This window comes from Gadus chalcogrammus, chromosome 9 (assembly GCF_026213295.1).
Source record: "Gadus chalcogrammus isolate NIFS_2021 chromosome 9, NIFS_Gcha_1.0, whole genome shotgun sequence".
NCBI lineage: Eukaryota > Metazoa > Chordata > Actinopteri > Gadiformes > Gadidae > Gadus > Gadus chalcogrammus.
In genome coordinates, this window is record NC_079420.1 from 21,458,421 (window position 1) to 21,471,149 (window position 12,729).

The 12,729-nt window shown below is 49.7% G+C and overlaps 1 protein-coding gene across 1 annotated transcript in view; it reads left to right on the top strand.

Moving 5' to 3' along the window:
* The window catches only part of otud7a (OTU deubiquitinase 7A), a 35,264-nt gene extending 24,131 nt beyond the window's left edge, over positions 1 to 11,133 (top strand). The window contains exons 10-13 of the mRNA XM_056599041.1: positions 1,890 to 2,039; positions 6,598 to 6,712; positions 7,651 to 7,735; positions 7,943 to 11,133. Coding sequence (XP_056455016.1) covers positions 1,890 to 2,039; positions 6,598 to 6,712; positions 7,651 to 7,735; positions 7,943 to 9,517 — 1,925 coding nt within the window. The 3' untranslated portion in view covers positions 9,518 to 11,133. The remainder of the gene's footprint in view (positions 1 to 1,889; positions 2,040 to 6,597; positions 6,713 to 7,650; positions 7,736 to 7,942) is intronic.
* The last annotated feature ends 1,596 nt before the right edge of the window (positions 11,134 to 12,729 follow it).

Consider the following 12,729-nt stretch of genomic DNA (forward strand, 5'->3'; position numbering starts at 1 on the left):
CGTCCGTCGACGGATCTCATTGACTTTGCATGGGGCGCTCTCCAAATGCATTGTGGGTCCGTCCGTTATGTCGGCTCTGTGGTTTTTAGTCACCTGATCTCTTATATTTATATCCACACATCGGCTTTGTTAGCGGGAAGTGATTTGATGGGATGCAGGCTGCGTCTACAAAGACTAGTCCCCTGTACATTAGACACGCACCCTGTCATCCGTCGACGGACGCATGTAGTGTGAATGTAAGGTTACTATCAGGGCTGCAGTGTGGTCTGCACTGGTGTGGACGTAGTGTGGCTGTTGGCTTTCATTGAGACGCTGTATCTTGAATGGTGCCTGAAGAAGGACAGACGGGACAGACAGAAGCACCGACAGAAGCACCGACAGAAACACAGACGGAACGACGATACATTTTCAAACAAATAAACGGAGGCCCTCTGACAATGTGTATTTCCTGCCTGGGACCAACAAAGTACCATCTTGTCTTATCTTGTAAGATTAAATCAATTCAATATAATATTATACGTTGTGGAATGGATGCGTGGATCATAGCTTGTTTAAGCAGCCTCACCTGTTGACTGATTAACTGACTGGACTGTGAGGGTGAGGCTGCACACCTGTTGTACATTGAGCAATCAACGGGCAACAGGTTAAACTAGCCAACTCCTAACTCAGGGACGATCTGGCACATGGCACCACGGTACACCTCCTAATCAGCATCAACACACTGCTGGTTAAACCTGTGCACATTGATTGCCCAATGCAGATTAGGTGTGCAGCCTCACCCAGCCAGAGTCCGATCAGTCCGACTCAGGCTGGGTGAGGCTGCTTGAAGGCTCTTCCCTTTGCTTTAGGCCCCGTTTACACGAAGGGAAAACGCAGATATTTCCACGCGGTTTTGCCTCTCATTTACACGAAAACACAGTTTTTGTCACAGAAAACGATAATTTCTAAAAAATCCGGCCAAAGTAGAGATTTCTGAAAACGCTGGTTATGTGTTGTCGTGTCAACGGGGAGAAACAGGGTTTTAGGTTCTGAAGCGTCACATTATGCGCCAGGAAATGCTTAACGTCATAGGAGCGCCCTATGTTTACAGTTTGTTTGTTACAGGAAGACGCTTGTGTTATTCATTGTTGTTGATTCTGAGGATTCTGATTGGCTTGCATGGCTTTATCCTTCTCCCTACACTGCCGCCCATAGGTTTGCCATAGTTATAATGGCGCTCGACGGCGTATTTATGTGTTTTGAAAACTTTTTTGAAAACGATGTTGTGTGCACAATGTTATTTTTGAAAACGGAGGGGGGGAAATATTCGTTTCTATAAATACCCTGCTACGTATAAACGTGACCTTAGACTGTTATATGCCGCATGTATATGTTTTACGTCTTCTAAGCTAGAAAGTCAGAGCCATGGGGAGTGTTCAAGCCCAACGAGAATGCCCCTTGCTAAGTGTGTGAAACAGCTCATTTAGGCTCAAACTTTACTTCTGTGATAGTGTGACGTACTCCCGGCCTACATTGTTTACAACTTCTCATGGGTGTGAATCTGCAGATCCTGGTGCAAAGGCGTCCAACCAATCACATCAGACTGGGCTACTTTGGAGGGGAGCCTTAACGCGACATGATACAAATAAGAAATAGGTTTTGCAGAAATAAACAGTGAATAATAAGGCGTATTTCACAGGGATATAACCCTATTCTAGTAGTATCCCTGAATATATTTATTAACCCTTAAAAGCATGATATGGGATCTTTAAACCAGCCACCATCCACACACATGGGTGTGGATTTCAGAGCACAAGTACAGGGAAACAAAGACTGATAAATGACCGTATTGGAAAACCTCTAATAAAAGCATCTGACCTAGACGTCTCCTCGTTGTACCCCCACTGCAGCGTTCGCCCCTATCCCGTTCGGGGGGCTGTACCTGCCCCTTGAGGTCACCCCCAGCCGCTGCCACTGCTCCCCGCTGGTGCTGGCCTACGACCAGGCACACTTCTCTGCCCTGGTGTCCATGGAGCAGAGGGACCAGCAGAGGGAACAAGGTGACCGACGCACGCACGCACGCACGCACGCACGCACGCACGCACGCACGCACGCACGCACGCACGCACGCACGCACGCACGCACGCACGCACGCACGCACGCACGCACGCACGCACGCACGCACGCACGCACACGTTGCGTCAGTGTGGTGTGATGCTGCTCATCAGGTCTCTCTTGGAGAAGCGGGGCTTAAGCCTTGATGAGACTCACACATGCTCGTAGTAAACTGGGGTGCGCGAGCCGACGACATCCCCTCCAACAAAACCGAACCCACGCATCTGAAGCCCCGCCCCCCGCACCTCAATGTTTTTCAACCCTGGCTACGGCCCTGGACTCACCCTGTTGAATCAAGGTCAAATCAATACATCTACTTGAACACTACTTGAACGCACAATCAATGCATGTGCATCGTGGTGCTGGTCAGAGGCACAACGTTTGAATGTCAAGCATGTTGTGTGAGACATGGGAAACGAAGCTTCGGACTGCCCAAAACATGGAGCTAAATTGAAGCTGGTCAGTTCGCTTTTACACCTCAGCTTAGTTTGAGAGCCAAAAGGCTGGTCCAGCTCAGGATGAATAATGCATAAGGCCGCAGTCTAATTACCTCTTATGCATTATTAAGGCAGGCCAGGCAGAAGCTGGAACCAGGGAATAACCCCCACACACACAGAGAGAGAGAGAGAGAGAGAGAGAGAGAGAGAGAGAGAGAGAGAGAGAGAGAGAGAGAGAGAGAGAGAGAGAGAGAGAGAGAGAGAGGAGAGAGAGAGAGAGAGAGAGAGAGAGAGAGAGAGAGAGAGAGAGAGAGAGAGAGAGAGAGAGAGACCTCTGAGCCATTAGTGTGTGACCAGTGTTGGATGCACACTGCTGTGGTTTCTCAGTAAACTAGTGGCTTGAATCTAAAAAGCGTGCAGGGGCTTTAGATGACCTTGCATTTCCCACCACAAAATTAAATATGTGGTGCCTTTTATAGAGTGGATTAGTTCCACGCCCGGGTCTGTTATTCTATCCTGCAGGGAGGGCTGTGAACTGCTGGCTATTTGGAATTTTGACTTTCCTGTTGGGAAGGCATTGCCAGGTCTGAGGTCTCACAAGGAGTTCCTTAAAGGGTGACAAACAGACTGAGTCTCCTTGACAACCAGCCTCGGTAGTCACAGCACCCCTCTGTATCTCTTCCTCTGGGCGGAACACCCTGGTCATTTGTGTCAGGAACTGGCCCTCACGCTCCCTCTCTCGCTCTCTCTCTCTCTCTCTCTCTCTCTCTCTCTCTGTTTGTCTTTGTCTGCTTTTCCTGCTGTCTCTGGGCCTGGGTAAAGTGCTATTCCTGGCCTACAGACACAGACATAGTAATTAAATCTGGGTACAACCACTTAGAACCATTATCAAGAACACAGAGGTTTAAACCATCTGACATCCAGCCATCCAGTCAGCCAGCCAACCAGCCACCCACCCAGCCAGTCACTCAGCCTCTTTGCAAAAGTCATACATTGAAGCTCTGCTCTTCACCGGGGATTGACTTCACTAAGGGTAATTCTTAGTTCCACCACAAGATGGCGCATGCGGCCAATATAAAGCATCAGTCCCTCTATCACAAAGTCAGTGCGTAACCCTACTTCATCTCTGGTACATGATGTTCCTTGCCGGGAGTAGAGAACATTTTGTCTGCAGTCACCTCCTTTATGTGTGTACAGCACCATGCACTGCCTCATCACAGGCATTTGCAGATTCATAATCAGACGCAGATCATCGTGTGTGTGATCACGCATCATAGCATATCTGTAGATCATTGTGCTATAAGGCAAACCTCCGTAATGTCTAGACTAGACACAATACGGAGCTGACTGCTGGGGGCACCCTCAAACTCAACACCGTTCTCATCCTACTCTAGGAGTTTGACCACGGAAACAGGTGTCCCCTCGAAACCACACCAAGACGTCTCCCCCTCCTCCAGTCCTGCCCTCGGAGGAGAGAGAGAGATACACTCCCTGTTCCAGGCCCGACCACACTGTGTTCCCCCCAGCCCCGCTCCACGAGGTGGTATCGGTGTGTGTTCAGGTGCCAGGCAGCCGGGAACACACTGGCCCTGTATTCAGCTCAATGGGTGGATAGATTATAGGAGCCCCTTCGCGGTAACCCGAGTCCACTGACACATCACGCCACCCGCTCTTTGATGGTGGTCCGCCGTCGGTGAGACCGCCATGCAGGGAAGGGCTAAGAAAATCCCTGGATTTTCTCCTTTTTTCCTGAAGAATGAAGACTTTCTTTCTCTTTCAAATTCTGCATTTCTAAGCAGGTTTTTTTTCCCTCCTCGGGGGCGCAGAGTTTGTTTTGGTTCCTGGACGGTACGTCTGGTGGGTCTTGCACTGAGCTGAACCTTAACCAGGGCTTATGTTTCTGTCACGGAGAGGACTGCCCGCCTCCCTTACAGTTAATGTGATAATGACCGGTGCTCATCGCCGCTGCCCTGGACCACTCCGGCCTGGGGTTTAACAACGAGTTGTAAGCAGGACCAGCCCTACAGAAAGCTGGGGCTATCCCTTCATGAGCCACAGTGGTATTTAAAGAAAAGACCACCTTCCCAATTATGCACCTACACAACGTGGCAAAACCCATGCACCACCTCTTGGTTTCGTAGTCCTTGTATCTCAGTACGTAAAGACATGAGGGGACTTGCAGATCAACTGTAAACGGAATCAATGTGGTGATCCACTGTGTGTATAAACACGGTTTGAGGTTCTTTCCATGTATTATTTCAATGCAGTTCCTACGCCAGTAAACACTGTGTTTACGCAGTAGAAAATGTGTGAGGCGAAAGAAAACATGTGCTTGGTTCTCCCTCCTGCTGTTTCCTGTGGTGATTTGTGGCCCTCTCAGTCTGCAGCTGTGCATAGGGGCCTGACGTCAGGAATTCAAACGTGTCTGAATGTTACGACGTTGGACTTCTGCGAAAAACCTCAGCCCTCGCCTTGGTCAAAGAGGCAATCAATCGACCTAAGTGCTGTCCTAATCCGCAAACTCCTTTTCAACAGCTGCTCACTGGGACGAGAGGTTAATGTCCTGACCGTGGTTCTGGTGCTCAGCCACTGACACCTCCAACCCTCCACAGCTCACTCGCTTCACAACGCAGCAATGCTCTGATATCATTTGCACACACGCGATTCAATCTGCGGTTTTGCGTGCGGACAGGGAGGGGCGGTTTGGGGGGGGGGGGCGGTTTGGTTCAGCTGATTTGTGGGAGGAGGACAGGATCCCCACCCAGTAGCACGGGGGGGCATCTCCGGAGAGTCCATTGTCTCTTGGCGGGCCTCACAGTCTGACCTTAGAGTGGCCCTGCTGTGCTCCAGAGACACAGGCGATGCTCACTTGAAATCTGATTATCACCAAACGAAACTCCGGGGGAGAACCGATGACAGAGACGCCTCGGAACTCCTGACCGGGGGAAGACACACGGCATCGGGCCGGATGATTGGATTGTCTAATTTACCTTGTGTCTGCGTGGTACGGTCAGACACGGTGGAGAACTCATAACAAGCTCCGGGTTGGGTTGAGCTCTTGCGCGCCCTTTGAGCCCTGCCCTGCACAATGAGAGTGAGCGATAGAGCGAGGGGGCAGAGATAAGGGAACCTGAATCTGATAGCCTTCCAGCTCAGCCAGCGTGGAACGAGGAGGGGCCGCGGCTCTCTGCAGTGAGTCCTCCTCTACAGAGAGCCGGCACCGCAGAGGAGCAGCCTATTGGCAGAGCTGCTAAAGCAGGAAGGAGGCTGCAAGCTCCATCTGGGACTGACAGTGAGGGCTGGAATGTCCTGGGCCTGAACAGGCTGGGCGTCTGCTGTCACCAGGAAAAACATCCCCCACCGCCCCACACACACACACACACTGTCCCCACAACACCCAGCCTATAGGGGGGGCCTTCAGGTGGAAGAAGTGGAGGGAGGGAGAAGGGAGGGGGAGCACACATCGAGCCACTTCACACATACATATATATATACGCATACAGTTACACACATACATACTACATACATACAGACACACAAATACACATTTCAGTGCTAAAACTGTCCAACTGTTAATGTGAGTCCATGCTAGGTCAGCATGCTACCGCTCTGGGCTAGATGCTCAGGGTCTACTCAGTATCACAGACAGAAGTACACCCTGATCTAGCTTCTACTATACGTGACTCGCTTGGATCACTTTTTCAGACAAATGTACAAATGTGGAGTCAAGAAGACATGCAAGTTATTGATGGGTTAATATGGTGCTCTAAGCTCTTTCAAGTGAGGCATTCAAAGCACTAATGGTTGGAGGGCTGCCATGAGCTCTAGCCATTAGGATTGCTGCTGCATTAAAAGCGGTTTCAGAAGTGGATAACTCATAGTTTTATTGTGATAGGATGACAGGCATATGGGTGCAAGATATTTGGCGTCGATTTTGTTTTGCTGTGTAATGGAATCCAACGCTGTCTTCCTTTGTAACATTGTCAGCATGGTGGCTGTGTACGTTATAGAGATGACCAATTTTGTCCGACTGAACTGAAATGCTGATGTCTTTTTTTTCTTTTAGCCATTGTTCCCCTGACGGACTCGGAGCACAAGTTGCTCGCCCTCCATTACGCCGTTGACCCGGGGAGGGACTGGGTCTGGGGGAGTGATGACACCGACAAGACCAAGCTAGCCAAGTATGTGCTGGTTATACTTGTATTACTACTGCTACTGGTATGACTAATACCAGTTACTGCTACCGGTATACTAACGCTGGTAGGGTGCTGTCCACCAAACCGCTCCATGGAAAGAATATTTCCAAAACGACCCAGTTTTGGTCAATCTAGGCAGGGTTAAAAAAAGGGAAAGACAGTTGGAGGGAGTATTGGAAGTCATGTGAGAGATTCGGTCTCTGGAATCTGCTCACTCCAACTGAATTCCTTTGTGTCGGCCTTTGCTGACTTTATTGGGTTTATGTAAGAAACGGTGTGTGTTCCACATTCCTCCCTGTCATACCTACCAATTAGTTTTGCCTCCGTAACTATTTAATAGATATTTTCTAAAGAGGGTCCATTATTACACACTACTTTAAATGAGGCATCTGACAGTTTGCCGTACATGTTGTTTGTAGAACAATGAGCCAATGACTTGATTAGTAAATATGGATTAACCTTCAAAGTTACTGTACATGCTTTAAAGGTAGGCCAGGCAATTCTGAGCAACCAGCCAGAGTGAGCTTGATTTTAAACCAACCGATATAATCCCGGGCCTCCCTCCCGTGACTAGCTTTAGAGCTCAGCAGTAGATCTGCCTAGCCTTGTGGAAGACTCTGGTCATGCGCGATGAGCGCACGGATGGAATGCTCACAGGTAGGCGGGTCTGTATCTAGACGGACAGGTAAGCCATCCAATTATGTCATTCGGGCTGAATGACATGAGTGTGCTGGCTCAACTTCCAACAGAGATATAGATAGCGGATTTCTTATTTTTCTTTGCCAGAGCATTTGAACATTGATTGCTATTGAGACGTTCACAGAATTTCAACAAATGTTAAAAAAAATGCTTCTAATATTGATTGTGAACCTTACCTTAATCAGTAATTGCCTTTATTTAATAGTTATTATATCTTCTTACAGGCTCATTCTGTCTCTGGAGGCTAAACTGAATCTGCTGCACAACTACATGAATGTAACCTGGATCCGAATCCCATCAGAAACAAGGGTAACACCTTTAATCCACGAATACATAATGTATAGATCAGTAAATAAACATGAACGTAAACTAGGGCAGTGGGGACTGCATTAGTATGTGATAGTGGTAGTCTATGAATCTTACAAATAAACCCATTGGGCCAGCTTACTTTTGATGATACTACGGTGAAACCAGGTATACTTAAAAATGTATTTCTGTATTTGATGTGATTCGTAGGCTCCTCTCGCTCAGCCAGAGTCTCCCACCGCCTCGGCAGGCGAGGACGTCCGGTCTCTGGCTGAGTCCATCGACTCGGACCGGGAGTCCGTGGGCAGCAACTCCAACATCAACGCTGGCAAGCCCGACAAGGACAAGGACAAACAGCGCAAGGACAAAGAGCGAAACCGGGCCGACTCGGTGGCCAACAAGCTGGGCAGCTTCAGCAAGACCCTCGGCATCAAGTTGAAAAAGAACATGGGCGGTCTAGGCGGCCTGGTGCACGGCAAGATGAACAAATCCAACTCGGGGCCCGGGCGGACCGGGGACACCGGGGCCGGAGAGAAGATGAAGAAGAGGGAGCCCAAGAGCAGCAAGGCCGGCAAGGAGGAGTCCGGCCAGTCCACCAGCTCCACCTCCTCAGAGAAGGTCACCAGTCCCTCCCCCACGGACGGAGAGAAGGTCTCCAGCACCTCCCCCGCCGAGAGGCCGGACGGCGCGGGGAAGATCCTGGGGGACAGGACGCCGGAGAGCTGGAGGTACAGCACCGACGTCACGCTCAGCGTCAACATCCTGAGGGCCGCGATGCAGGGCGAGCGCAAGTTCATCTTCGCCGGGCTGCTGCTGACCAGCCACCGGCACCAGTTCCACGAGGAGATGATCAGCTACTACCTGAGCAACGCCCAGGAGCGCTTCAGCCAGGAGCAGGAGCAGAAGAAGGACGAGGAGAAGAAGCCGGGCCCGGTGGGGAAGAAGGTGGACCAGGAGGACGCCATCGCCCAGAAGGAAAGAGTAGACAGCTCCCCTCCGGTCAGCTGTTCTCCAATCCTGCCGCCGCACAGGCAGACCCACAGCCACAGCCAAAGCTCACAGCCATTACTGGGCCCCAAGGTGCAGGGCCGGGACAGCCCTACTCCTCTAGTGCCCTCCATCCCAGTCTCTGTGCCGCCTCTCCCCACACCTCCCATGGCCCAGCGGGTGTGTCACCCGGTCCCTGTTTCACTTCCCAGCTACCCCTCCCCTAGCCTGGAGGCCAAGAGGCCCGGGTCCATCCCCGTGTCCGCCCATTACAGCCATACGCCTCCCGTCCAGAGGCACAGCGTCATCCACCTGCGGGACGTCAACATGCAGTCGTCCCGCTACCGCGAGAACCCCTGCAAGCCCGGGGCGGCGGGCTCCCTGAAAACATGCGCCACATACCCCCAGCAGAACCGAACGCTGTCCTCCCAGAGCTACAGCCCGGCGCGCTTGTCGGGGGTGCGCACCGTCAGCACTGTCGACAGCCTGGCGTACAACCTGCCAGCCGAGCACAAGTCCCACACCTACACCAACGGCTTCAACGCGGGCGACGTCCGCGACTGCCTGGAGTTCGCCGACGAGGAGGACCCCTCTCCGCGCTCCCGGCTCGGCCACGACAGAGCGGGCGGTCCGACCCCCGGGGGGTCCTACCTGTACTGTTTCCCTCAGCGCCGCTGCAAGAGGGACGACTGCTCTTTCTACGGCAGGCCGGAGACAGATCACTACTGCTCCTACTGCTTCAGAGAGGACGTGAGGCGCAAGGAGAGGGAGAGCAAGACGTACCGGCCCACCGCGTAGCCACCGCCGGCGCCGGCCGGGACTCACGAAGACCACGGGAGACAAGGTGACAGACAATGCCATCTGCACTCAGCATTCAGTGTAGGCTGATGGCACCAATCGTACCACTCTGTTGAACACCACTCCTGTGTGCGCCCTTGTTACCCTCTCTCGTTGCTGAAGAATAGTTCTTGATTACAGGGTATGGAGAACTGGAAACAGTGAGCACCTTTGGCCAGATATTGTGCTACTTGTGTTTTCCGTCGCGTTAAATGTGCTATTTTACTTGTTTTAGAGTAAAAGCCATCTATCGTCGTGGGTCATGTGTATGTGAGGGAGGGAAACACACATTTTAACGAATGCAAGTCATTTGATGTTTTTTTTTAAGGAGAGAGAATGGCTCGGCGGTTGGATCAGTTTCGAATGCTATACTTTTGATCAGTTCTTCAAAATGTATTTGTGGGAATTACTATAGGTGTTTTGAAATCAAAAGAGAAACAACGAGAGGTGTTGAACTTGAAGCAATAACTTGGTGTTTTTTGCTACACCTCTTCCAATTTTGTCTATGCACCGATGATAGCTACTGTAAGTTAACTCTGTCTTGTACATGGTTAAGGGTCGTCACAGTGTGCTTTTGTTAACAAACGTGCAGTGCAGGAACATACACGCATAGAACCTATTGATATTAGCGCTTAAATAAGACCTACTGTAAAGCTGTTTCATTTGTGAAATATACCTACACCTTTGCTTTTTATGCGGCAAGGGAATATTTCCAAAGTGTCTGAATTGGAGTCGCAGCATTGTGTGAAATACCATGAAGATTCCTGCACTTGGCAACACTCCTAGATATCACAAGCACTGCCAAATCGGCTTCCTTAGAAAGTCGCCAATGGCGGTCATAAATTGCAGGCTAGACATGATGTGCCAAAAGACGAATAATATGCATTGGATCAATTGGTACTTAGATGTTTGGTGTTTGTGGCGTGTCCCCTGAAACCAACTGCAAACCACTGCTAACTTTCTTGGTGTGAAACATGGTGGGATGTCCGAGCAAGCCAAAGCCGTTCTGTCTGAAACGTAGTTCTGTGTCACATTCCCCACACCCAACACTGTGCCCAAACACACGACCGACGGTACCGCCGCGTCGCCGGTCCAGACGTGACGTTGTGTGTTCCCACACACCCGGAGGCCATTCAAAAGCACCTGCCGCTGAGAGCACCTCAAGCCTTTGTGACATCATTAGTGCTTTAACCAATCAGTGGGCGTCAAACCCCTCCCCCTCCCCCGGGCCTCCCAAGTGCTTTTCCGTTTTGTTTTTCTTTCTTTTCTCCGCTTATTCCCGTTACTCCGGTAAGAAGTCGTGTTTGTACCGTGCTGTTCGTTTTGGTGACGCCTGGATGGTTCTGCCCTGCTGTCCTTTGCTGAGTGTCCCTCCTGGCCAAGGATGTCCACTGCCTGTCTCGGTTCTCCTCTGTGTTCGTAGGCCACCCCCGCGTGACGGGCGTCATGGACTCTCCCCATGTTAGAAGTCTTAAGATATGATTTTGTATTTGTTTTATTTTTAACGTTTTACACAACTTAAAATGGTTTATTTGCACATTAGGTACAAATGTTAAATGATAATAAAATGTTCTATTGTTCCAACTGTTGGGTGTCTTGTTTAATTGGTTGCTTTACTTGAGATGATAGCTATAGGTGACAAATTGACAAGTTTACAATAAGGGTACAATATTCAACCATTACTTAGCATGAGTTAATATTAATAATTTACTTACTATTGGTGTTCATGTTAACGAAGGTATGAATTCATACATTATTTAATAGGGTTAGAGTTAACCGTATCCCAATCCTTTTTTAATACTGACATTTGGCCAACCAAAACAGCCAGCGGGGTACAGCTTTGTACTAGCAAGGCAGGAGGCCATGATTATGAATGAAGTTGATACTTCATATCAAGGACTTCAATAAGATGTTAATGGGGATTTAGCTTTGAATAAACAACCTTTCAAATTATGTTTACTTTTCCATTAAACATCCTCATCAGGACCCTCCTATTCCATCCGACTGCTTAAACATTTCATCCAAAACGTTTAGTTTCTACGCTGTTGCTTTTCCACCACATATCTGTCTGGTTGGCTAGCTCTGGCTAAAAGCTGTAGCCATAGCGCCACTGAACAGAGTTGCTCTGTTGGCCTATCGTGTGTGTGAGATGAATTCCATGTTCTTTGGGGGAGTCTTGTGACAAGAGGCTGGTAGTGGAGGCAGTGTGTGGGTCAGGGCCAATTTATTCCTCATGCTTCAGATCACCATTACAGTAGATTAGAACATTACTCCTAGTTGCTATGTCCACGTGGGCCTGCAGACTATTAGGTCTACACCCTCAGATTACTACAGCTTGTAATGCTAATTAAGCTATAATCGCAGTATGTTAGCTTAAGGGGACGGGATGAAGGATCTCCAGTATGATGAATGGTCAGGTCTATAGGTCATAACAAGGTCAAATGTTCTCTTCTTGCAGACCAGTTTAAGAAATCTCTGGACCTGAGGAACGTTGTGGACAGAAATGTGTGCTTCTGCGTGCTTTCAATAGGGCATTGTGTTTTAATGCCTCTCCAACAACAACAGGAAATTACATTAATCATGTTTTGCACACATTGAACTCAGTTCCCAATCAAGGCCAAACACGTTTATTTTCTTTTGTGTTGCATTTCCGATCATGATAATCAGCAGGGAGACAATTATTTCTCACATCATGAATTAATTTAAACTTTCGCGTTCATCAATGGCCTTACAATGAAGAAGTACACAAACGACGAGGACTATCATTCATCCCACTTTTATTAGCCTGTGTGTTGAGATTTGTTCCATTGTATATGTTACACTACACTTACAGATCACAGGCCTACAGACGCCATTGAAGCAGGATTTCCTCTTCCTTGATCTCCCACACACACCTACACACATGCACAGAAGAATCGATCCACGCACCCGCACACCTACACTCCCACACACACACACCAGCCTGTCGGTGTGTGGTGCCAGCCTCCATAGTTGTGTGTGTGTACGTGTGGGAGGTGAAGGGGGGGGGGGGGGCTCTGCAGCTCTGTTCTCAGGAGTGGGCGGCGGCGTCACATGGCCTACCGCCTGGTTCTCTGGAGACTGGGAGGGATATGAGAAGAGAGAAAGAGGGCAGGTAATAGTAGAGGGGGGCTTCTGTGTGGAGAGGGGGCGCC